This window comes from Nicotiana tomentosiformis, chromosome 6, assembly GCF_000390325.3.
Source record: "Nicotiana tomentosiformis chromosome 6, ASM39032v3, whole genome shotgun sequence".
In the NCBI taxonomy this organism is placed as follows: Eukaryota; Viridiplantae; Streptophyta; class Magnoliopsida; order Solanales; family Solanaceae; genus Nicotiana; species Nicotiana tomentosiformis.
Window position 1 is genome coordinate 66,376,835 of NC_090817.1, and position 24,504 is coordinate 66,401,338.

The window sequence follows — 24,504 nt, forward strand, 5'->3', positions numbered from 1 at the left end:
TACACAAGAGTCTCAACAATAACAACCGGAAGTGAATAACTCAACAGAATAGTATTTCACAACTTAACACTTGACCTCAATGTAAATCGCGGCCTTTATAACTCAATACCAGTTTTATCAACAAGATATTCCAAGAACAACAACTTCAAGTAAAGAATTCAACGGTCAAATAATGAATATCGAATAAAGGAAACAAGAACTTCAACTAAACATGTAGAGCAATTAACAAGTAAGAGGTAAGACAAGTAGAGCATGTAAAAATAGACTAGTGATGATGAAGATAACATGTTAAGATAACTCGATTAAGTCATAAAAGGAATCTACATTAAGGGTGGGCATAATACCGGCCGAACCATAAATTTCGGTTTTTCGATTTCGGTTTAATCGGTTATTCGGTCAATGTGCGGTTTTTAAATTATTAAATTTCGGTATTTGGTGCAGTTTACGGTTTTGATATTTCGGTTTTCGGTTAAACCGAAAAATCGAAGTTATGAGAGACGAGTTGAGAAAATCAGAAATATACTCATAGAATATTAATTATTGGGTTTGAAAATATGGGCTCGCCCACCTCCCTTTTAGCCCAATTGACCCAATACCAATCCACAAATCTGAAGCCTAATTTACCCAATATCCTAACCCTCCAGTCTAGTACTCTTACTTTACTTTCAGTCTTCCTTAGAAATTAGAAAATAGAAATTGTCTATTTGTCTTAGTTCTAAATTCTAATTAGGGTTCTTGAGAGTTGAGACCTGACTTTCCTTCTTCCTCTCGTCGCCTACTGGTGCTGTGCCTGGTCGCCTGTTGTGACGCCTTCTTCCTCTTCCGCCACTCGTCGCCTCCAGTCCTTCACGCCTCGTCCTTCTTCCTCAGGTTACCTCCTTCTTCTGAGTTCATTTTCCCTAGTTCTCTCCTTCTTCTGAGTTCTAATGTGCATAAATTTGCAGTGCATAAAAAGAAAATTGCAATGTGCATGCTATTAAAATTGCAATATGCATAAAATTAATCTTTCGATTATTATTACTTTATTAGTATTGCTTGTTTTTTTCAACTTTGGATTTTTATGCTCTTGTTTATAGTATTTATGTGCGTTTGCCTCTGACTTTTAGGACACTTTCGAGTTAACATTTGCCAAAAAGAAGTGACAATTGCATCCTCTGTTTTTGCATTTTTAGTTCTGTTTTCATTCGATTTTGTATAGATGGCAGAAGTTGAAAGTAGAGTAAGTGAGGTGGGTTCATCTAAACGTGAACCTACTTCTTCACCTACAAATTCAGTTGAAACTAGTCAAGGCCCAAAAAAAAAATCCATACAATCTAGATCAACTACTTGGGATCATTTTGAAAAGTTTAAAAATGATAATGGAGTTGATAGAGCAAAGTGTAAACATTGTGGTCGTGATTATAAGGCTGATTCACGATTGAATACCACGGAAAGTTGATAATACTCGAACACAATTGTATTTACAAAAGGATGGGCAATTGAATGGTGGGGTGCTTTGGAAATTTGATCAAGAACTAGGTAGGAGGGCTTTAGTTGAGATGGTAATTACGGAGGAATTACTTTTTAGCTTTGTTGAAAAGAAAGACTTTAAGAAGTTTATGAGCATAGCCCAACCTCTATTTAATGTTTCTTCTCGTAGATCAATTACAAGGGATTGTTTTCAAGTTTATAGTGAAGAGAGACTTAAACTAATGAAAAATTTCAAAGAAGTAAAACCAAAAGTTTTCCTTACCACAGACACATAGACTTCGTTACAACGAATTAACTATATGTGTTTGACGAGTCATTTTATTGATAGAGATTGGGTGTTGCATAAAAGAATACTAAATTTTTTCCCTATCTCTAGTCATAAGGGTGACGAGATGGCAAAGGTTATTGGCAATTGTTTGCTTGAATGGAAATTGGATAAGGTATTCATTGTTACTGTTGAAAATGCTTCTTCGAATGATGCCATGGTCAAAGAATTGTCTAAACAATTAGATATGTGGAAAACTAATTCGATGAGTGGTCAGCATCTTCACGTGAGATGCATGGCTCATATACTTAATCTAATTGTGCAAGATCGTTTGAAAAAAATTGATATTTCTGCAAAAACGTGTTAGACAAGCTGTGAGGTATGTGAGATCATCTCTGTAAATGACCTTAAATTTTAGGGAATATTTTATACATCAAGCGGTAGAATATAGCAAAACATTATCTTTGGATGTTCCTACTGGGTAGAATTTCACCTACTTGATGTTGGAAACGGCGCAAAACTTTGAAAAGGCCTTTGACAAGCTTTATTTTCTTATGATGGATTTTCTACTCATCTTTGTACGCAGGTTTGTAAGGATGGGAATGTTGCAGGTCCATTTGTATGTGATGATTGGGTGAATGTGAGAAACGTGATAAAGTTTCTTGAAAGATTTCACGAGCTCACCAAAAAAGTTCCAGGTTCACGTTATGTCACTTCTAATTGTCATTTTGAGGATATATGTGAGCTAGAGAGTCATTTGAAAGTTTGTTTAGCTAGTGATGATACTAGTTTGAGTAAGATGGCAGGGAAGATGATAGAAAAGTTTAAAAAATATAGGGGTGAACCTGAAAAGATGAATAAAATGATATTCATTGCTTCTATATTAGATCCTTATAACAAATTAGAGTATGTTGGTTTTGCACTTGAGGAAATGTTTGGGGAGGAACCAGGGAAGAAATTAACTGCCGAAGTGGATGCTAATTTGAATTCTTTGTTTGGAGAGTATCAAAAAAAAATATTCAAGAGGATGTTATCTTCAATCATCTCCATCTAGATCTACTTCATCTGATGACACATTTGATTCATCTAGTGAGAATGTGAGAACAAAATATGTGAGAATAAAGCTTCAATTGAAAAGGCAAAAGGAAGACTCTGGAAGTGGAGGTGCTAAATCTTAGTTGGAAAGATATATTGGTGAAGGACAAGAGCCAGTGTCTGATGATTCTGATGACTTTAAAATCTTAGATTGGTGTAAAATTAATGCGCCTCTATTTCCTATATTGGCCATTCTAATTTATAGTGTTGCATCGGAATGTGTATTTAGCACCGCATTGATTCATTTAGGAGTTCATTGACTCCTCGGTTAGTGCAAAGTCTTGTTTGTGTTCAAGATTGGTTTAGATGCGAGGGTACTCCTATTAATGTTGAAGAAGATTTAGAGTTTCTTGAGCAAATTGAACTTGGTAAGATTTTGCGTTTTATGAGTGTTTTAAAGAAAATTAATTTACTTTGTAAGCTTATATGACACACTTTATCAAATTATATTTAGATATGGCAAAGAGCGGAAGAGTAACTTGCATTGTTGAAAGAGATACTAGCATTGTTGATGCATAGTTTGAACAAGTGTAAGTTTAAAGATTTGATTATTTTATGATATCCTTTTGTTATTTATAATTAAAAATAATTTATTTAACTTGTGATCTTTTCTTATTTTGTAGGTTCAACTATGCCTCGTGATCCTAAAGCTAGATCGCCTATTTGGGAACATTTTGAGGTAGTTGAAGAAAATAAAGAAGTCTGCAAAGCAAAGTGCGTTCATTGTGGTCGAGTTTATAATTGTCATCCGAAGTATTATGGCACTTTTGGCTTATTGAAGCATATTAAGAAGTGTCGCATGCCTCATCCAGTGATTCGTATTTAAGATTTTACGTATCCTTTTCTAGACTTACTTTATGGCTTGTGGCTTGTGGCTTGTGACTAGTTTGCCACTATTTTGTTGTTTGGTGATGGTATTTCTAGACTTATTTTGGTTATCTCTTGAATTCTACATGATCTTGTATTGAACTAAAATAGTAGTTGTTGCTTGCTTTTTAAAAACTTCTGCATTGCTCTCATAAATAGTAGTTGGTGACTGCTTCAGTGCTTCTGTATAATGTGGCAAAATCTCTAACGTATGTTGCTCAAAAGTGTGAGGGGTTTCATGTGAAAAATAGAAGATTCAATGCTCACTGCAATTGCTGCTAATCCCTTTCTTCTTATTGTTTTGCAAATCTATTTTCATATTCATTTAGTTCATGTTTCATTATTGCCTCCTTCAAGTGTTCCAACTCTTTAACTACAGCAGTCTGCATTTGGCAAAACAAAGATTGATTCTCCATATAGAGCATGCAATCACAAGATGTGTCAAGAGTCTCGGTAGTACTTGAAAAGTGAATCAACAGTCAAGAATTGGATAAAATAGACTTACAACAGGATAACTGTCTATTTCTATGAACACAATTTGCATGTTGACATAGATTTCGGAGATGCTAGCTTTTCACATAATACTTTCCTTTGAACTTTCAACCATCTTCTTCCGAATCAGTTGGTTGACGTTAATTACACAAAGTGTTAACTTTCAAATTGGCAGCACCGGAGGCAACAAACTAAATCAGTAGCATATATCACTTCTCACAAATTAATTTGGCTATGTTTAACTTACACCGTTAATAACCGAAAAACTAAACCAGAAATAACCGAACCGAACCTTAAAAAACCTGCACCGAACTGTAAATACTTTGGTTTGGTTAAGTTATTAATATTTCAAAATCAAAAACCGATAAACCGAACCGCACTTTCATATTAACCGACCGAACCGACCGACGCACACCCTAATCTACATAGCTAAAATCGGTAAATTTCTATATTTATCCTGTGTACATACTCGTCACCTTGCGTACAAAGCTTTCACACATTACATTTATCATAAAACAACACAAATCCTAAGGGGTAATTCCCTTACACAAAGTTTGGCAAGACACTTACCTGAAAATAAGCTACTCAACTAGTAGGTCTTTCCCTCGATTATCCAACTTCGAACGGCTTGAATCTAGCCAAACAACTTCATACTATAAATATAAACTATAGGAAAGTATTTCGAACAATAAAATTACAATCTTTGCAAGAAAATAAAAAGTCAACTCAAAAAGTCAACCCGGGCCAGCATCTCGGAATCTTACCAAAATTACAAAATCCAAACACCCAATCGATAACGAGTCTAACCATACAAGAATTACTCAAATCCGACCGAAATCGCCTTTCAAATCTCCAAATTTTAATTTTTCCTCAAATTTCTAACTCAAATCTGTCACGCCCCAACCTCGGGGAGCGCGATCGGCGCTCAACCGAGTGAACCCGGTCGAGCAAGCCTATTAAACCTTTCCTACCCGACTCATTCATAATTCAAAAAGGGATCGCATCACCATTTGTAAAACCGGGGAGAGATCAGTTATATAAATATATAAACGTTGCTAGTTCATTTTCCTTATATACATTATGCCATAGTTCAGTTTTTAAAATACAACTCGATCTAACGACCACCCCAACACACATACATGACCCACATAAACATCTACGGAGCCTCTAAGGGTACAACAGAGCAACATGACAATGGCGATAACAAGGCCTCGGCTATACCTCAAAATATAAAAACTAATACAAAAGAAGGACTACATGATCCCAGGAAGAAATGGGGCTCACCAAGACTGTTGTGATGAGTGTTAGGGAGAGCACCACTATCTACGATCAGCGCTATCTGCGATGGAACCACCTACATCCATTCAAAGATGTAGCGCCCCCGGCAAAAGGGACGTTAGTACTGTCGAATAGTACTAGTATGTAAGGCAAACACCAATCTTAGTAGAATGAACAGTGAAACAAAGAGAAGGCAGTCATAATAATCAATAAGTACTACATAGAAATACAAAGAAACACCAAGTAAGGATCACATAGTTTCCAGTTCAATTCTTCCATCTTTTTAGGTTGATAATCTTTAGTGCCAAAACCACAACTCATAATGCCACCGTATTTTTACACGGAGTCCGGTCTCGGCCCGACCGGCTAAGCCATCTCAAGTAAGACATATCCATATCCACAATGTAAATCAATAATTCCAACACAAATGCCACCATGTGTACAGCATGGCGTCCGATCTCGGCCCGATCGGCTAAGCCATCTCACTTGAAACATAACCTCTTTCAATTGTTCACTCAATTCACATCTCTTTCCCATCTTTCGTTACATGGCACAATTAGCCTCATTCATTAAGTAGTTCTTGGCACTTGGGTACATTTTACAATTCAAGTCTTTCCCTTTTTATTTGTTCAAATAACATCATCATTCATGTCGATAAGTACCATCACATAAGGCATTCCACACATAAGGGAATGAACTTGGAAAATCATAATTACGTTCTCAAATAGCATGATGACATGGTAACCATCTAAAACAATTAGGGAACATGAATCTTTCAATCAAACACACCAAGGCAAATAATTCTAGTATAATCAAGTTGGAACTTACACCAATTATTCGGACACCAGGAGTTCGATTCTAAGAAGAAGAGAGTTAGCCATACATACCTCAATTTTGCTTCTTTGGACTCTACAATTATTCGGAACCCATAGCAACCTCAATCTATTTTAGCAATATACAAATTGAACCCAGAATTAGGAAAACGTTCATGGTTCTAACTCACTTTATTTCCCCACACTCTTTATCACACATGCATGCAAGATAAACCACCCTCATACTCATGAAGTATCACCCCAGTACCCCATTATAGCTATGTTTGAAATTTAGAGCTGGGGTGATGAAGCCTTACCTTTTAGGGTGAAGAATTTTGGTGCTCTACTTGAATATTTCCAAGGCTTTGAGTGATGATTGAAGATCAATTTGATGAAAACTTAGGCCCTCCCTCTTGAACCCTCTCTCTCTCACTCTAGAAGTATCAGAAAAGGAACTCAAAATAGACCTAAGGGGTGTTTTAACGGAATGGGGGTCAGGTATTAAATTAAGAAAAATGGTGCCCCGACACAGGTCTGCGGTCGCATATGCGACCGCATAATGGTTATGCGGTCCAAAAAGTGACCGCAGAAATGGCCCTCAGGGGCCTAAACTTTCGGCTCAGGTATGCGACGAGTATGCGGTCCGCATACTTGTTCTGCGGTCGCATAATGCACCGCAGAACTTCCTCCGTAGAAACCCAAGAGGAATTATGCGACCGATATGCAGTCCACATATCAATTATGTGGTCGCATAATCGACCGCAAAACTGACCTCAAATTGGCCAAACTTACTGCTTCACTCTGCGGCCATTATGCGGTCCGCAGAGTGATTATGCGGTCGCATAATGGGCCGCAGAAACGCGTTCTTATGCGAAAAAGTTTCCTCTCAGTCCGTAGGGTACTGTTCAATCCAAAAAGTACTTTTCTATTATAGTAACACAGGAATCTATCTTGGCACCATGAAACCCTGAGTATTTTGGTTAAATTTTTTACGGGTCCTTACATCCTCCCCCACTTAAGATCATTCATCCTCGAATGCGGATCAAGGTTCACTTAACACAGTTTCAGTTATGCCACATACCATCAGCCCCAAATTTGCCTACTTCCTGAAAATTTCGTTAGAGTTTCCTTTGTATTTAGGCCTATCCACCTGTCAGAGAGCCCCCAAAACACACCTTAGCAACATATATAGAATTAAATGACACAACAGAATACAAAATAACACCAACGGAAACCTCTTAGGGGACATATAATTAGAAAGGAGTGTCTTTATATTAGCCGGCCAAGTGATACAAAATTTAGGGGCGGACAACTTTATAGAGCTATTACATGGCTATTCAAATAAATGAGGGTACTTTTTTTTCATTTCATCCTCGGCTTCCCAAGTAGCTTCTTCGACTTGTTGGCTTCGCTGTAATACCTTTACGGATGCAATTTCTTTGTTCCTCAACATCCGGACCTATCTATCAAGAATAGCAACCGGAATTTCTTCATATGACAATTCTTCACTAACCTCGATGGTCTCAACCGGCACAATAGCGGATGGATCTCCAACTACCTTCTTCAACATGGACACATGGAATACCGGGTGTACTAATGACATCTCAGGTGGTAGTTCAAGCTTGTACGCCACCTGACCTATCCTTTGAATAATTCTATACGGCCCGACATACCTCGGACTTAATTTTCCTTTCTTTCCAAACCGCATGATCCCCTTCATGGGAGATACCTTCAAGAACACCCAATCATCTTATTTGAACTCAAAGTCTCTGCGACGAACATCTGAGTAGGATTTTTGACGACTCTGAGCAGTTTTCAACCGCTCTTTTATGATCTTAACCTTTTCCATAGCCTGATGCATAAGGTCTGGTCCTATTAGTTCAGCTTCTCCAACATCGAACCACCCAATCGGCGATCTACATCTTCTACCATACAAGGCCTCAAACGGTGCCATCTGAATACTGGCATGAAAGTTGTTGTTATAAGCAAATTCTATGAGCGACAAATGATCATCTCAGCTACCCTTGAAGTCAAGCACACACGCACGCAACATGTCCTCAAGCGTCTGAATAGTCCGCTATGCTTGCCATCAGTCTGTGGATGGAAAGTCGTGCTAAGATTTACCTGCGTACCCAAACCTTGCTAAAATTTCTTCCAGAAATTAGCTGTGAATTGGGCCTCTTGATCGGAAATGATGGAAACTGGAGCGCCATGAAGCCTGACTATTTCCTTGATATATAATTGAGGATATTGTTCCGCAGTGTCGGTGGATTTAACTGGTAAAAAGTATGCTGATTTCGTGAGTCGGTCCACGATCACGCAAATTGAGTCAAACTTACGCAGAGTGCGCGGTAACCCTACCACAAAATCTATGTTGATCATTTCCCATTTCCACATTGGAATTTCTATACTCTGAGCTAACCCACCGGGCCTTTGATGCTCGGCCTTCACTTGTTGACAGTTTGAACATTTTGCCACAAAGTCCGCCACACTCCTCGTCATGTTATTCCACCAGTAAACTTACTTGAGGTCATGATACATTTTCGTAGAACCTGGGTGCACGGAATATCTAGAAGTATGAGCTTCTGCCATGATCCTTTCCCGAAGACCATCTACGTTTGGAACACATAACCGCCCTTGGTACCGTAATGTACCGTCATCCATGCCAAGAGAAAAAGTCATAGTCTTATGTTTATGAATCCCTTCCTTCAGCTGCACCAACACTGGATCACTATATTGCTTCTCCTTGACCTCCGCCACAAGCGATGCTTCCGCCCTATTCCGCACAATCACTCCCCCTTCATTAGAGTCTGCAAGACGAACTCCCAAACTGGCTAACTGGTGAACCTCCCAGGCCAAGGGCCTTTGACATGCCTCCAAGTGAGCCAAACTACCCATAAATTTCCGACTAAGAGCATCCGCCACCACATTAGCTTTCCCCGGATTATACAAAATGTCGATGTCATAATATTTGAGCAACTCAAGCCACCTTCTCTTCCTTAAGTTCAATTCCTTCTGTTTGAAAATGTATTGAAGACTCTTGTGGTCCGTGAATACATATACATGGACTCCATACAAATAATGACGCCAAATTTTTAATGCAAAAACCACCACCGCAAGCTCTAAGTCATGAGTTGGATAGTTCTTTTCATGATTCTTAAGTTGCATTAATACACACCCAAGACCGATCCTTGAAGCATTGCAATACACCACAAACCCCTCGGTACCCTCTGGTAGGGTCAATACCGGCGCCGAACTCAATCTTGATTTCAATTCCTGGAAGCTCCTTTCACAAGTATCGAACCACTAGAACTTAACCGCCTTCTGCGTCAATTTAATCAATGGAGAGGCAAGAGTGGAGAACCCCTCCACAAACCTCCTATAATACCCGGCCAAACCCAAGAAACTGCGAATCTTTGTTGGAGTAGTAGGTCTAGGCCAATCCTTCACCGCTGCAATCTTTTGAGGATCAACCTTAATTCCTTCTCCGGAGACGACATGACCCAAGAATGTAACAGATTTAAGCCAAAATTCACATTTCGAGAACTTTGCATACAATTGGTGTTGATGAAGAGTCTGCAGAACTGTCCTGAGGTGGTCGGCGTGATCCTCTTGACTTCGTGAATATACAAGGATGTCGTCAATGAATGCTATCACAAAGGAGTCAAGAAACGGTTTGAAGACTCGATTCATAAGATCCATAAAAGTTGTCGGGGCATTTGTTAGCCCGAAAGACATTACCAAAAATTCAAAGTGCCCATACCGGGTTCTGAAAGCTGTTTTCGGAATATTCTGCTCCCTTACCTTCAACTGATGGCACCCGGACCGCAAATCAATCTTGGAGAAGAACTTAGCACCTTGTAATTGATCAAACAAATCATCTATTCTAGGCAATGGGTATTTGTTTTTGATTGTGACTTTGTTGAGTTGCCGGTAATCAATACACATCCGCAGCGATCCATCTTTCTTCCTGACAAAGAGAACCGGTGCGCCCCAAGGCGACACACTCGGTCGGATGAAACCTTTCCCTAGCAAATCCCTTAGTTGTTCCTTTAGCTCTTTTAATGTTGTTGGCACCATTCTATATGGTGGAATGGATATAGGCTGCGTGCCCAGCATCACATCAATCCCAAAATCAATCTCTCTGTTTGGAGGAATTCCAGGGAGCTCATCCGGAAAGACATCAGGGAATTCATTCGCAATTGGTACAGATTCAAGGGTAGGCACCTCAGCAGTGGTGTCCGTAACTCGAACCAAATGATAAATATACCCCTTCTTGATCATCTTTGTGGCCTTAAGGTAAGAAATAAACCTATCTTTTTGCATAACATTATTCCCCTCCCACTCAACAGTTGGCTCGTTAGGAAACTCAAGCCTCATGATTCTGGCTCGGCAATAGAGTTTGGAAAAACATGAATAAAGCCAATCTATTCCCATTATTATGTTAAAATCAATCATCCCTAGTTCAATAAGATCGGCCATGGTATCCCGACGACACACTGTGACAACACAATCCCTATAAACTCGTACGGCCCTAATAGACTCACCAACCGGAGTAGATACAGAGAACGGCTCATGAAGCTTTTCCGGTTCTATCCCGAAGATCGTAGCAACATAAGGAGTAACATAGGACAAAGAAGATCCGGGATCAATAAGGGCATACACATCAAGCGATTGAACAGTCAATATACCTATGACGACAACTGGGGAAGCCTCTGCACTCTGTCGACCACTCATAGCATAAAATCGGCTGGGTCCTCCCGAACTCTGTGCACCACCCCTAGCTGCACCACGCCCTATGGGTGCTGGAGAGCCTCGAGCTGGAAGGGGTGCTGAAGATGTAGCGGTTGTAGGACTGGATGACTGAGTTGTGCCCCTGCCTGCACCCTGACGGGATGTACGACACTCCCTCTGAATATGGCCTCTCATTCCGCATCCATAACATACTGGCATGTCCAGGTAGCAGACTCTTGAATGTATCCTCCCACACTTAGGGCATGGAACCCTCTGTGCTGCTGGAATCTCCCTCCTGATTGACCCTTATGGTGGGACCCCCTGCTGCCTGACCGGGCCTAAAGCGACTCCCCTGCTGTTGACCGTGTGCTGATGGCGGGGCACTAGCTGAAGACTGAGCATAAGACTGGGATGATCCTGATGATCCTCCCCGAAAAGCTGATCTCCCACCTCCGAATGAATCCCCAAGGTTGCCCGCTGATCGGGCCCTACTACTACTTTCCCGTTCCATCCTGAACTTCAACTTTCGAGCCTCCGTAGCTTGGGCAAATACCACTATCTTTCCATAGTTCATGTCAGAATTTAGAGCAGCTGTGGCAGCCTCATTAATAACCAAAGAGCTAAGGCCCTGCACAAATCGACGCACTCTTGCCTCCATAGTCGGCATCATATGAACAGCATACTTTGACAGGCGCACGAACTACATGTGATACTCCCACACATTCCTACTACCATGTTTAAGCGTTTCAAACTCCACAGCACGGGCTGCCTTAGTCTCGGCAGGCAAGAAATGGTCTATGAAGGCATCCGCGAACTCATTCCATCTCGCCGGAGGTCTCCCCTCCTCACGGGAATCTTCCCACATCTCAAACCAGGAATATGCCACCCCTTTCAGACGATAAGAGGCCAACTCTACTCCCTCTACATCAGTAGCACGCATAATTCGGAGAGTCTTATGCATCTCATCAATGAAATCCTGAGGGTCTGCCCCGGGATCAGTACCTGTGAACACTGGAGGGTCTAACTGAAGGAACTTGTTTACCCTGGAACCAGAAGAATCCTCTTGCGAGCTAAATAAGGTGGGTGCAACATTTGACCTCTGGGCCTGAGAAGCTACTAATTGAGTCAACATCTGAATAGCTCCCCTAAGATCCCCATCAGAAATACCGGGAGCTGGGGCTGGAGGTGGAACAGGTATATCGGCGGGAGGGATTGGGGCATCCTCCGCGAGTGTAGGAACTGGGGTAGTATGTTCTGGAGTAGACGAATCAGGCAGTGTGAAAGTAGGGGGATTATCCTCACCCGCATTATCAAGTAAGGGATCAACAACCACTCCTGGGGTAGTATTGGCTTCTTGTCCAATTCTCGCTCTCTTCTTAGGTGCCATTTACTGAAAGTTAGAACAATGCACGAGTTAGGGGAAAACAACCTCACGTTCCGCTCTATCGCTCGATATAGAACAACAATGAAGGGTATCATTCTTAAATGTCCAAGTAGCCCCCTTATTATAGATGTGGTCGACAACACACCGATAAGAAGGGCTCTACTAGACACGGCTCCGAGACATCCTAGGACACTTTAAAACCTTAGGCTCTGATACCAAGTTTGTCACGCCCCAATCTCGGGGAGCGTGACCGGCGCTCAACCGAGCGAACTCGGTCGAGATAGCCTATTAAACCTTTCCTACCCGACTCATTCATAATTCAAAAAGGGATCGCATCACCATTTCAAAAATCGGGGAGAGATCAGTTATATAAATATATAAACGTTGCTAGTTCATTTTCCTTATATACATTATGCCATAGTTAAGTTTTTAAAATACAACTCGATCCAAAGACCACCCCAACACACATACATGACCCACATAAACGTCTACGAAGCCTCTAAAGGTACAACGGAGGAATATGACAATGCCGGCAATAAGGCCCCGGCTATACCTCAAAATATTAAAACTTATACAAAAGAAGGACTACATGACCCCAGGAAGAAATGGGGCTCACCAAGACTGCTGTGATGAGTGTGAGGAAGAGCACCACTATCTGCGATCAGCGCTATCTGCGATGGAACCACCTACATCCATTCAAAGATGTAGCGTCCCCGGCAAAGGGGACGTTAGTACTGTTGAATAGTACTAGTATGTAAGGCAAACACCAATCTTAGTAGAATGAACAGTGAAACAAAGAGAAGGCAGTCATAATAATCAATAAGTACTTCATCGAAATACAAAGAAATACCAAGTAAGGATCACATAGTTTCCAGTTCAATTCTTCCATCTTTTAGGTTGATAATCTTTAGTGCCAAAACCACAACTCATAATGCCACCGTATTTTTACACGGAGTCCGGTCTCGGACCGACCGGCTAAGCCATCTCAAGTAAGACATATCCATATCCACAATGTAAATCAATAATTCCAACACAAATGCCACCATGTGTACAGCATGGCGTCCGATCTCGGCCCGATCGGCTAAGCCATCTCACTTGAAACATAACCTCTTTCAATTGTTCACTCAATTCACATCTCTTTCCCATCTTTCGTTACATGGCACAATTAGCCTCATTCATTAAGTAGTTCTTGTCACTTGGGTACATTTTACAATTCAAGTCTTTCCCTTTTTATTTGTTCAAATAACATCATCATTCATGTCGATAAGTACCATCACATAAGGCATTCCACACATAAGGGAATGAACTTGGAAAATCATAATTACGTTCTCAAATAGCATGATGACATGGTAACCATCTAAAACAATTAGGGAACATGAATCTTTCAATCAAACACACCAAGGCAAATAATTCTAGTATAATCAAGTTGGAACTTACACCAATTATTCGGACACCAGGAGTTCGATTCTAAGAAGAAGAGAGTTAGCCATACATACCTCAATTTTGCTTCTTTGGACTCTACAATTATTCGGAACCCATAGCAACCTCAATCTATTTTAGCAATATACAAATTGAACCCAGAATTAGGAAAACGTTCATGGTTCTAACTCACTTTATTTCCCCACACTCTTTATCACACATGCATGCAAGATAAACCACCCTCATACTCATGAAGTATCACCCCAGTACCCCATTATAGCTATGTTTGAAATTTAGAGCTGGGGTGATGAAGCCTTACCTTTTAGGGTGAAGAATTTTGGTGCTCTACTTGAATATTTCCAAGGCTTTGAGTGATGATTGAAGATCAATTTGATGAAAACTTAGGCCCTCCCTCTTGAACCCTCTCTCTCTCACTCTAGAAGTATCAGAAAAGGAACTCAAAATAGACCTAAGGGGTGTTTTAACGGAATGGGGGTCGGGTTTTAAATTAAGAAAAATGGTGTCCCGACACAGGTCTGCGGTCGCATATGCGACCACATAATGGTGATGCGGTCCGCAAAGTGACCGCAGAAATGGCCCTCAAGGGCCTAAACTTTCGGCTCAGGTATGCGACCAGTATGCGGTCCGCATACTTGTTCTGCGGTCGCATAATGCACCGCAGAACTCTCTCCGCAGAAACCCAAGAGGAATTATACGACCAATATGCTGTCCGCATATTGATTATGCGGTCTGCATATCGATTATGCGGTCACATAATCGACCTTAAAACTGACCTCAAATTGGCCAAACTTACTGCTTCACTATACGGCCATTATGCGGTCCGCAGAGTGATTATGCAGTCGCATAATGGGCCGCAGAATCGCGTTCTTCTGCGAAACATTTTCTTCTCAGTCCGTAGGGTACTGTTCAATCCAAGTATTTCGACTATAGTAATGCAGGAATCTATCTTTGCACCACGAAACCCCGAGTATTTTGGTTAAAATTTTTACGGGTCCTTGCAAAATCACTAATTTAATGATGAATTTAACAATAGATTTGTGTAATTTAACCAAAACTGAGTTAGGATTTCTTACCCAAATTTTTCATTGAAAATCTGCCGAAACATCGCCACAAACCAAGCTCTCTAGGTCAAAAAATGTATAATGAAATCAAACCCTCAAAATTAGGCCTTTTCTGCCCAGCGATTTTGCTTTTGCGGCCCTTTAGTCGCAACTGCGACGCCGCACCTGCGGAAAAAACATCACAGGTGTGGTTTCCACTTAATCCATGACTTTCCGCTTCTGCGGACAAAACACACATTTGCGCATCCGCTTCTGCGGACTAAAATGCGCTTTTGCGCACTCGCTCCTGCGGGCAAGGCCCGCTTCTGCGATAATAGACCAAGCTAGCCTTGCCCGCAACTGCGACCACTATCCGCATCAGCGAACTCGAAGATGCGGATATCTCCTCACACATGCGATCCCAGCTGGGCAAAGCTAGTTTTGCTTCTGCAATCAGCTCCTCGCATTTGCGTGTCCGCACCTACGGCCAAACCCTTCGCAAGTGCGATGACACCAGAACAACAGTGGTTTAGCAATTGCACATGCCCAAAATTGTTTCGGATTCAATCTGTTTCACACCCGGGGACCCCATCCGAATATACCAACAAGTTCCAAAACACCTAACAAACATACTCGATGCCAAAAATAATATCAAACAACATCGATTCTACGAATCGCAGCCAATTCAAGCCTATGAAACTATGAACTTCCGAATTCCAAAACTAATGTCGATTCCAACCAAAACAACTACGATTGACTTCAAACTTTGCACACAAGTCATAGATGACATGACGGACCTATTCCAACTTCCTAAATCGGGATCCGACCCTGATATCAATAAAGTCAACTCCCAGTCAAACTTTCCAATCTTCCAAACCTTAAAATTTCTAACTTTCACCAATTCACGCCGAAACGACCTACGGGGCTCCAAATTAACATTCGGACATGCTCCTAAGTCCAAAATCACCATACGGAGCTGTTGGAACCGTCAAAACTTCATTGCGGAGTCGTCTACCCAAAGTCAAACTACGGTCAACTCTTTCAACTTAAAGCTCCAACTTATGGACTATATATCCCATTTCACTCCGAAACTTACCCGAAACCAAAACCAAACACCTCTGGCAAGTCACGTAACTATAATACAATAAAGAGGAGGCAATAAATAAGGGATCGGGGCTAAAATACTCAAAATGGCCGGCCGGATCGTTATATCCTCCCCCTCTTAAAACAAACGTTCGTCCTCGAACGAGTATAGAGACATACCTGAAATGGTGAAAAGATGAGGATAACGACTACGCATATCGTGCTCGATCTCCTAAGTCACCTCGTCGACTGGTTGACCCCTCCACTGAACCTGCACTAAAGCAATGTTCTTCGACCTCAACTTTCGGACCTGCCTGTTCAAAATGGCCACTGGCTCCTCAACGTAAGACAAATCCTTGTCCAACTGGACTGATCTGAAATCCAACACATGAGATGGATCGCCGTGATGCTTCCGGAGCTTAGAAATATGGAATACTGGATGAACTGCGGCTAGACTAGGTGGTAGTGCAAGCATGTAGGCCACCTCTCCAACCCTCTTAAGAATCTCAAGAGGTCCGATATACCTAGGGCTTAACTTGCTCTTCTTCCTGAACCTCATAACACCCTTCATTAGCGAAACCCGGAGCAAGACCCCCTCCCCAACAATGAATGCGACGTCGTGAACCTTCCAATCCGTATAACTCTTCTGTCTAGATTGGGTTGTGCGAAGCCGATCTTGAATCAATTTAACCTTTTCCAAAACATATTAAACCAAGTCTGTACCCAATAGTCTAGCCTCACCCGGCTTAAACCAACCCACTGGAGACCGAGATCGCCTCTCATACAAGGCCTCATACGGAGCCATCTGAATGCTCGATTGGTAGTTGTTGTTGTAGGCAAACTCTGCAAGCGACAAGAACTAATCCCAAGAACCCCCAAACTCCATCACACATGCATGGAGCATATCCTCCAATATCTGAATAGTGCGCTCGGACTGTCCATTCGTCTTAGGGTGAAATGTTGTACTCAACCCAACCTGTGTGCCTAACTCACATAGTACGGCCCTCTAGAATCGCAATGTAAATTATGTACCCTGGTCAGAGATGATGGATACCGGCATGCCATGAAGTCTGACAATCTTGCGAATATAAACCTGCGCCAACTGCTTTGAAGAATAAGTAGTCACCACTGGAATGAAATGAGCCGACTTGTTCAACCTATCCACAATCACACATACTGCATCGAACTTCCTCTGGGTCCGTGAGAGCCCAACAACAAAATCCATAGTAACTCGCTCCCATTTCCACTCTGAAATCTCTAGCCTCTGAAGCAATCCACTTGGCCGTTGATGCTCATACTTCACCTGCTGACAATTTAGGCACCGAGCTACATACTCCACTATGTCTTTATTCATACTCTTCCACCAATAGTGTTGCCTCAAGTCCTGATACATCTTAGCGGCACCCGGATGACTAGAGTACTGTGAACTGTGAGCCTCCTGAAGAATCAACTCATACAACCCATCTACATTGGGCACATATATCCTACCCTGCATCCGTAACACACCGTCATCCCCAATAGTGACCACATTGGCATCGTCGTGCTGAACCTTGTCCTTGAGGACAAGCAGATGGGAGTCGTCATACTGACGCTCTCTGATACGATCATATAGAGAAGACCAAGAAACCACACATGCCAAAACTCGATTCGCCTTCGAAATATCCAATCTAACAAACTGGTTGGCCAAGGCCTGAACATCCAATGCTAATGGCATCTCTGCTGCCGGTAGATATGCTAAACTGTCCAAGTTTTCCACCTTACGACTCAAGGCATCGGCCACCACATTGCCCTCCCATGATGATACAAAATGGTAATATCATAGTCCTTAAGCAACTCTAACCATCTCCGCTGCCACAAGTTAAGATCCTTCAGTTTGACCAGATGATGTATACTCCGGTGGTCAGTATGGACCTCACAAGGGACATTGTACAAATAGTGTCGCCAAATCTTCAAGGCATGAACAATAGCTGCTAAATAAAGGTCGTGGATAGGATAATTCTTCTCATACACCTTCAGCTATCTAGACATGTAGGCAATCATCCTACTGTCCTGCATCAACACCACATCGAGGCCAACACGCAACGCATCACAGTATACAGTGTAAGACCCTGAACCCGTAGGCAACACTAACACTGGGGCTGTAATCAAAGCAGTCTTGAGCTTTTGAAACCTCTCCTCACACTCCTCGGTCCACTTGAACGAAGCACTCTTCTGGGTCAGTCTGGTCATAGGTGCAACAATAGATACAAAACCCTCTACGAATCGACGGTAGTACCCTGTCAAACTAAGAAAACTACGGATCTCAGTAGCTGAAGATGATTTAGGCCAACTCTGCACTGCTTCAATATTCTTCGTATCTACCTTGATCCCCTCACTCGACACTACATGACCCAAAAATGCCACTGAATCAAGCCAGAATTCACACTTCAAAAACATTCGCATACAACTTCTTTTCTCTCAAGGTCTGAAGCACGGTCCTCAAGTGTTGCTCATGATCCTCCCGGCTCTGGGAGTACACCAAGATGTCGTCAATAAACACAATGAAAAATGAGTTAAGATAGGGCTGGAATACAATGTTCATCAAGTGCATGAATGTTGCTGAGGCGTTGGTCAGCCCAAATGATATCACAAGGAACTCGTAATGACCATACCGAGTTCTAAAGGCAGTTTTCAGAATATCCGACTCCCGAATCTTCAACTGATGATAGTCTGACCGCAAATCAATCTTTAAGAACACTCTGGCACCCTGTAGCTGATCAAATAGGTCATTAATGCATGGCAATGGATGCCTATTCTTTACTGTAACCTTGTTCAACTTTCGATAATCAATGCACATACGCATAGAACCATCTTTCTTCTTTACAAACAAAATCGGAATACCCCAAAGTGATGCACTGGGCCGAATGAGACCCTTATCAAGCAACTCTTGCAACTTCTCCTTTAACTCTTTCAGCTCTGCTGGGGCCATACGATATAGTGGAATAGAAATGGATTGAGTGTCCGGCAATAAATCAATACCAAGATCGATATCCCTATCGGGCGGAATGCCCGGAAGATCCTCCGAAAATACATCTGGATAATCTCTCACTACCGGAACTGACTCAACGGTAGGAGTATCAACACTGACATCTCTCACAAAGGCTAGATATACCTCACACCCCTTCCCGACCATCCGTTATGCCTTAAGGAAAGACACCACCCTGCCAGGAATATAATCTAAAGTACCTCTCCACTCCAATCGTGGCAAACCTGGCATAGCTAACGTCACCAATTTGGCATGACAATCAAGAATAACATGATAGGGCGACAACCAGTCCATACCCAAAATAACATCTAAATCTACCATATTGAGTAACAATAGGTCGGCTCTGGTCTCAAAACCACCAACAACAACTAAACACGACCAATACACACTGTCAACAACAATGGAATCTCATGCAGTCATGGATACATAGACAGGACAACTCAAGGAATCACGGGATATACCCAAATATGGAGCAAAGTAAGATGATACATAGGAATAAGTGGAGCTTGTGTCAAATAAAACCGATGCATCTCTATGAAAAACTGAAACAATACCTGTGATGATTGAGTCAGACACAACTGCCTCCGTCTTAGTAGGAAGAGCATAACATCTGGCCTGGCCTACCTCTCTAGGGCGACCTCTACCCGCCTGACCTCCACCTCTAGCTGGATGTGCAGGTGGAGTGGCAACTAGTATGGTGACCACGGCCTGAGAAGCCTGAGTGCTATATGGAATACGTAGGGTCTGAGTAGTCTGTAGAGGTGCACCCCTCCTGAGTCTGGGGCAGTTTCTCATCATACGACGAGTGTCACCATACTCAAAACAAGCTCTCGGAGGACGTGGCTGCTGGAACTGGATCGGGCCTGATCGGCTAGACTGACCGTTGAAAGCACCTCGTGTAGGAGGTGCACTAGATAGTGACGGTGCATAATAGGCAACCTCAGGCCTGGGAGTAGCCGGAATACCGCTGGAAGCTGGAAGTGTCGAATGAACAAGATGGCTCACATAGCCTCTACCATGACGGGCTGCAACTGGGGCACGGGCTCCACTATATGTGCCAGAATCTCGAGGCTTTTTGGCCTCCCTCTGCTCTCTCTCCCGGGCCTACATACCCTCCAATCTCCTAGCGATCTCCATAGCTTGCTGGTACAGGATGTCAGTCCCCAACTCTAGAGCCATGCTGAATCTAATACCAGGGTTGAGCCCCTCGATAAATCGACGAACTCGCTCTCTGACAGTGGAGACTAAAGCTGGTGCATGTCGGGACAACTCGTTGAACCTGACAGCATACTTTGATACGATCATAGCACCCTGATGCAACTGCTCAATCTCTGCATGCCATGCACCACGAAGGCTCTGGGGAACAAACTCCCTCATGAACATCTCTGAGAACTGAGATAGGTGAGTGAAGCTGCCTCGACCAGGCTACCCAACTCATACTCTCACCACCACTGATAAGTCGCTCCCTTAAGCTGGAACATAGAGAAAGAAACCCCACTCGACTCTACAATACCCATAGTATGGAGTATACGATGGCACTCTTCAAGAAAACCATGTGCATCCTCTAAAGCCAAACCTCTGAAAGTAGAAGGGTGGTACTTCTTGAACCTGTTGAGCCTGAACTGCTCCCTTTCAGAAGTTGTTGCCCTAACCTCGAGCTGAACTGGGATGACCGACTGCACTATTATGACCTCTGGGACCTGGTCAAACTGGACCCGCTGCTCTGGAGTACGGGCGGCGGGAGTGTGTGCTCCTCTCCAGCCTAACATGTGGCAGGAGGAAGTGGAATCAACCCTGTCTGAGCTAGAGTGCCAAACATGCTCAAAACCTAGGGGAGGGTCTCCTGGAGTGCAGGGGTAGTAACAGGTATCTCAGGTGCCTTCTCTCAAACTGGAGCTACTGGTGGCTCCTCTGTAGTAACTCGGGCAGGTGCTCTGGCTGCACCATGTGCCCGTCCTCGTCCTCTGCCCCAGCACCGGACTCTCGCGACTCTAGCAGAGGGCGGGTGTCTGATCATCCAATCCAGTTGTGCATGTCCTCACTATCTGTGAGAGAATAGAAAGATAGAAATTTAGAATTTCGAAGTCAACAATTTCGCACGATAAGGAATCAAAAAAGTGAAACTTTTCCTAACAATTCCATAGCCTCCCGAAGATAAGTACAGACGTCTCTGTACCGATCCGCGAGACTCTACTAAACTTGCTTGTAACTCATAATACCTGTGAACTTAGAGCTCTGATATCTGTCACGCCTCATTTTTTCGAAGAATAGGGAGTTTTTCCAATTAAAGTGATATTATTCGAAATGGGTTTATTTGTTTAATTAGAGTCGCCACTTGAAATATTTATTATAGTGTCGCAAGTCACCGGTTTATTTTAAAATTCCAAATCGAGGAAATTGACTCTGAATTATGATCCGCGAACACAGAAGATCGGGTAAGGAATTCTGTTAACCCGGGAGAAGGTGTGAGGCACTTTCGAATTTCATAATTTTAGTACGGTCGCTTTAATCATACTTGGCTTAATTAATTGATTAAAACGTATTTTTAGAACATGTGTGCATTGTGCCTTTTACCGCTTTTAAATGCTTGATTATTCGTGATTATGGAATTATCTTGAAACGAGTCACGCGTACTGTATTCGTTTTGTTTGGTGTGTCAAAATCATGTCACGTGTACGTGTACACAATTAAGAATACTTTATTATTAATATTGTTTCACCCAAAGTTACGCGAACGCATACCTTGGTTTTAATTTTAGAAATCGTAATAATGTCACGCGAATGTATATATAATCACGATGAATTGATTAAGAGCATGCCAAAAAGCACACTAACACTTTTGTATTGTTCCCTACTACTTTGAGATTTATTGTGAGGTCAAATGAATTATGGAAACTATTCTTATTTTTGAAGAAATACTACATAGGTTTAAGATTTTGAACTCGTTAGAATTATGCCCTTTTTGGATCATATTATTGAAAACCTAAATGCCTTGGCCCACGGCTCTCTTCTAACTTGCCAGCAACATTCGAGGCCCACTTAAATAACCTTAGTCAAGGTCCAATTAAAATGAAGTTCTACTCACCTAATTCATCTAATGTTAAAAAGGTTTGGCAATTTGTTCCCCTATCATCATAACTCAATGCAACATACCAACAGATATCAAGGAAAACGAGAAATTCAATTAAGAAAACATGCTAACAGAAAGACAATTACCAAAAATAAATCGAGAGTTACCGACATGAGTCAAACTACAAACACCGAATAAAATAGTAATGAAGAAGAGTAAAGATGGACCTTTAGCGAGCAACACTTTCTATTATATCAAAGAGAAATTGAACAGCCATACAAATCCAGAAGACCCGAACGGACCTCGAACAACAAAAGAAGCCAACTATCGGTACCTCGATGGTGCCCGAACTCAACCTTTCGGAGCTGCTACTTTTGTGCCAAAAGGGGCTGGGATTCGGACTGTTTTGGAAGTGATTTCCGATGGCTTTTGGTGACTTTAGTGACTAATTTTCATGGAGTTTCGGGCTGTTTTTCAGCAGAGAAAGGTGTTGTGTTTGGTGGTTGAACTTCTGCGTTTTTCAGCTGTGTTTATGAATGTTTGAAGGCTGGTTTTTGGCTGATTTTGCTGGGAAACAGAGCTGCTTTTGGAGGTCGTTTTTGGACTGTTTGGGGGTGATTTTGGATGCTTTTCATGGCTTTTTAATGGCTATGTTGCTGCGTTTTTTCAGCTAAGTTTTGGGGCTGATTTCCATGGCTTTTGATGGAGTTTAAAGGTTGTTTCAATGGCTGAAGGTTTTGCTTGTTTTCATGGTTATTGAGTGAGGAAGATGAAGTAGTTTGGTTTTTTGGGCGTAACTTTCGTGTGTTTGGCTCTTTGGCCAGGAGAAGCTACGACTGCCTCCTTTCTTGCTTATCTCGCTAGGTTTCTTTATGTGTAACCCTTTTACTATAGGCTAGTGTAGCTTATATAGTGTGTGAGATGAATTAGGGAGCAAGGAACCCATGTGCAGGTGATGAAATTTTTTCTTGAAAGGAATCCTTCTCTCCTTTCCAAATGCAATCAAAAGAAAAAATTTGTTAGTCAAGTGGTTAAGAGCATGTGATGAACGGAAATGGAATTGACAATGCCATAGTGAATGAATCTTTTGCAACTTGGCCCTACTGAAATAAATAAGAAAAACTGTATAAGAGTATGGCAGTGTAGTAATGATAGCAATAAAATTGTAACAATAATAACATATCAAGGTTAGCTTCACGGAACTAAAGCAAATAATGCAACACCGAGAAAATGAGGAATGATATGCTAAGGAAACAAAACAACCAAAGACAAGTGCAGTAATAGAGAAATACCGACAAGAGTCACTACCGAGATACCGCCTCATAGCTTCAAATCACAAGAATAATTCACAATCTTTCCTTATATCATCGTGGGAGCCTTGCATTTAGTTTTGAAAATCATTTTACCGAAATAGCACCCCGTATTTTATCACACCGCATGACTTCTAGTAGTTCCCCTACTAGCCACGCGTATCAAGCCCACCTTATCTCACCGCATGCGTTTCAACTCCAAAACCTTATACAACCACATGCGTATCAATATCAAAACGTATCACAAATCGCACCTCAAGTGCCAAATATCACGACTTGCCAAAAAATCAACAATAACAGTATTTTCACAATAAAGAACCAATGGCTCAACCACAATGTACACAAGAGTCTCAACAATAACAACCGTAAGTGAATAACTCAACTGAATAGTATTTCACAACTTAAAACTTGGCCTCAATGTGAATCACGACCTTTATAACTCAATACCAGTTTCATCAACAAGATATTCCAAGAACAACAACTTCAAGTAAAGAATTCAACGGTCAAATAATGAATATGGAATAAAGGAAATAAGAACTTCAACTAAACATGTAGAGCAATTAACAAGTAAGAGATAAGACAAGTAGAGCATGTGAAAATAGACTAGTGATGATGAAGATAAAATGTTAAGATAATTCAATTAAGGCATGAAAGGAATCTACATAGCTAAAACCGATAAATTTCTATATTTAGCCCGTGTACACACTCGTCACCTTGCGTACACTGCTTTCACACATTATATTTATCACAAAACAATACGAATCCTAAAGGGTAATTCCCCCACACAAAGTTAGACAAGACACTTACCTCAAAACACGCTACGCAATCCACTAGTAGGTCATTCCCTCGATTATCCAACTCTGAACGGCTCGAATCTAGCCAAAATAACTTTATACTATAAATATAAACTATAGAAAACTATTTCAAATAATAAAATTATGATCTTTGCAGGGAAATAAAAAGTCAACTCAAAAATTCAAACTTGGACCGCGTCTCGGAACTCGACAAAAATTATAAATTCAAAACACCCAATCGATAATGACTCCAACCATACAAGAATTAATCAAATCCGACCTCAAATCGTCTTTCAAATCCCCAAATTTTAGCATAAGAAGTTTTCACATTTTTTCCTTAAATTTT

At 41.7% G+C, this 24,504-nt stretch overlaps 1 protein-coding gene across 1 annotated transcript; it reads left to right on the forward strand.

Annotated features, from left to right (window-relative positions):
• Positions 1 to 1,862: 1,862 nt before the first annotated feature.
• Positions 1,863 to 3,349, forward strand: LOC138894134 (zinc finger BED domain-containing protein DAYSLEEPER-like). The gene is made up of 5 exons (XM_070178814.1): positions 1,863 to 2,021; positions 2,322 to 2,737; positions 2,790 to 2,899; positions 3,127 to 3,198; positions 3,285 to 3,349. The coding sequence occupies exons 1-5, from the start codon at positions 1,863 to 1,865 to the stop codon at positions 3,347 to 3,349; spliced, it is 822 nt and encodes a 273-aa protein (XP_070034915.1).
• Positions 3,350 to 24,504: the final 21,155 nt, after the last annotated feature.

Excerpts from the sequence above, each read along its gene's own strand:
- LOC138894134 (XM_070178814.1), top strand. The coding sequence starts at position 1,863 with ATGGCAAAGGTTATTGGCAATTGTTTGCTTGAATGGAAATTGGATAAG. Across the intron at positions 2,022-2,321 it reads TGAGTGGTCAGCATCTTCAC|GTTTGTAAGGATGGGAATGT; the intron begins GTGAGATGCATG and ends CTTTGTACGCAG. Across the intron at positions 2,900-3,126 it reads GGAAGACTCTGGAAGTGGAG|ATTGGTTTAGATGCGAGGGT; the intron begins GTGCTAAATCTT and ends TTTGTGTTCAAG.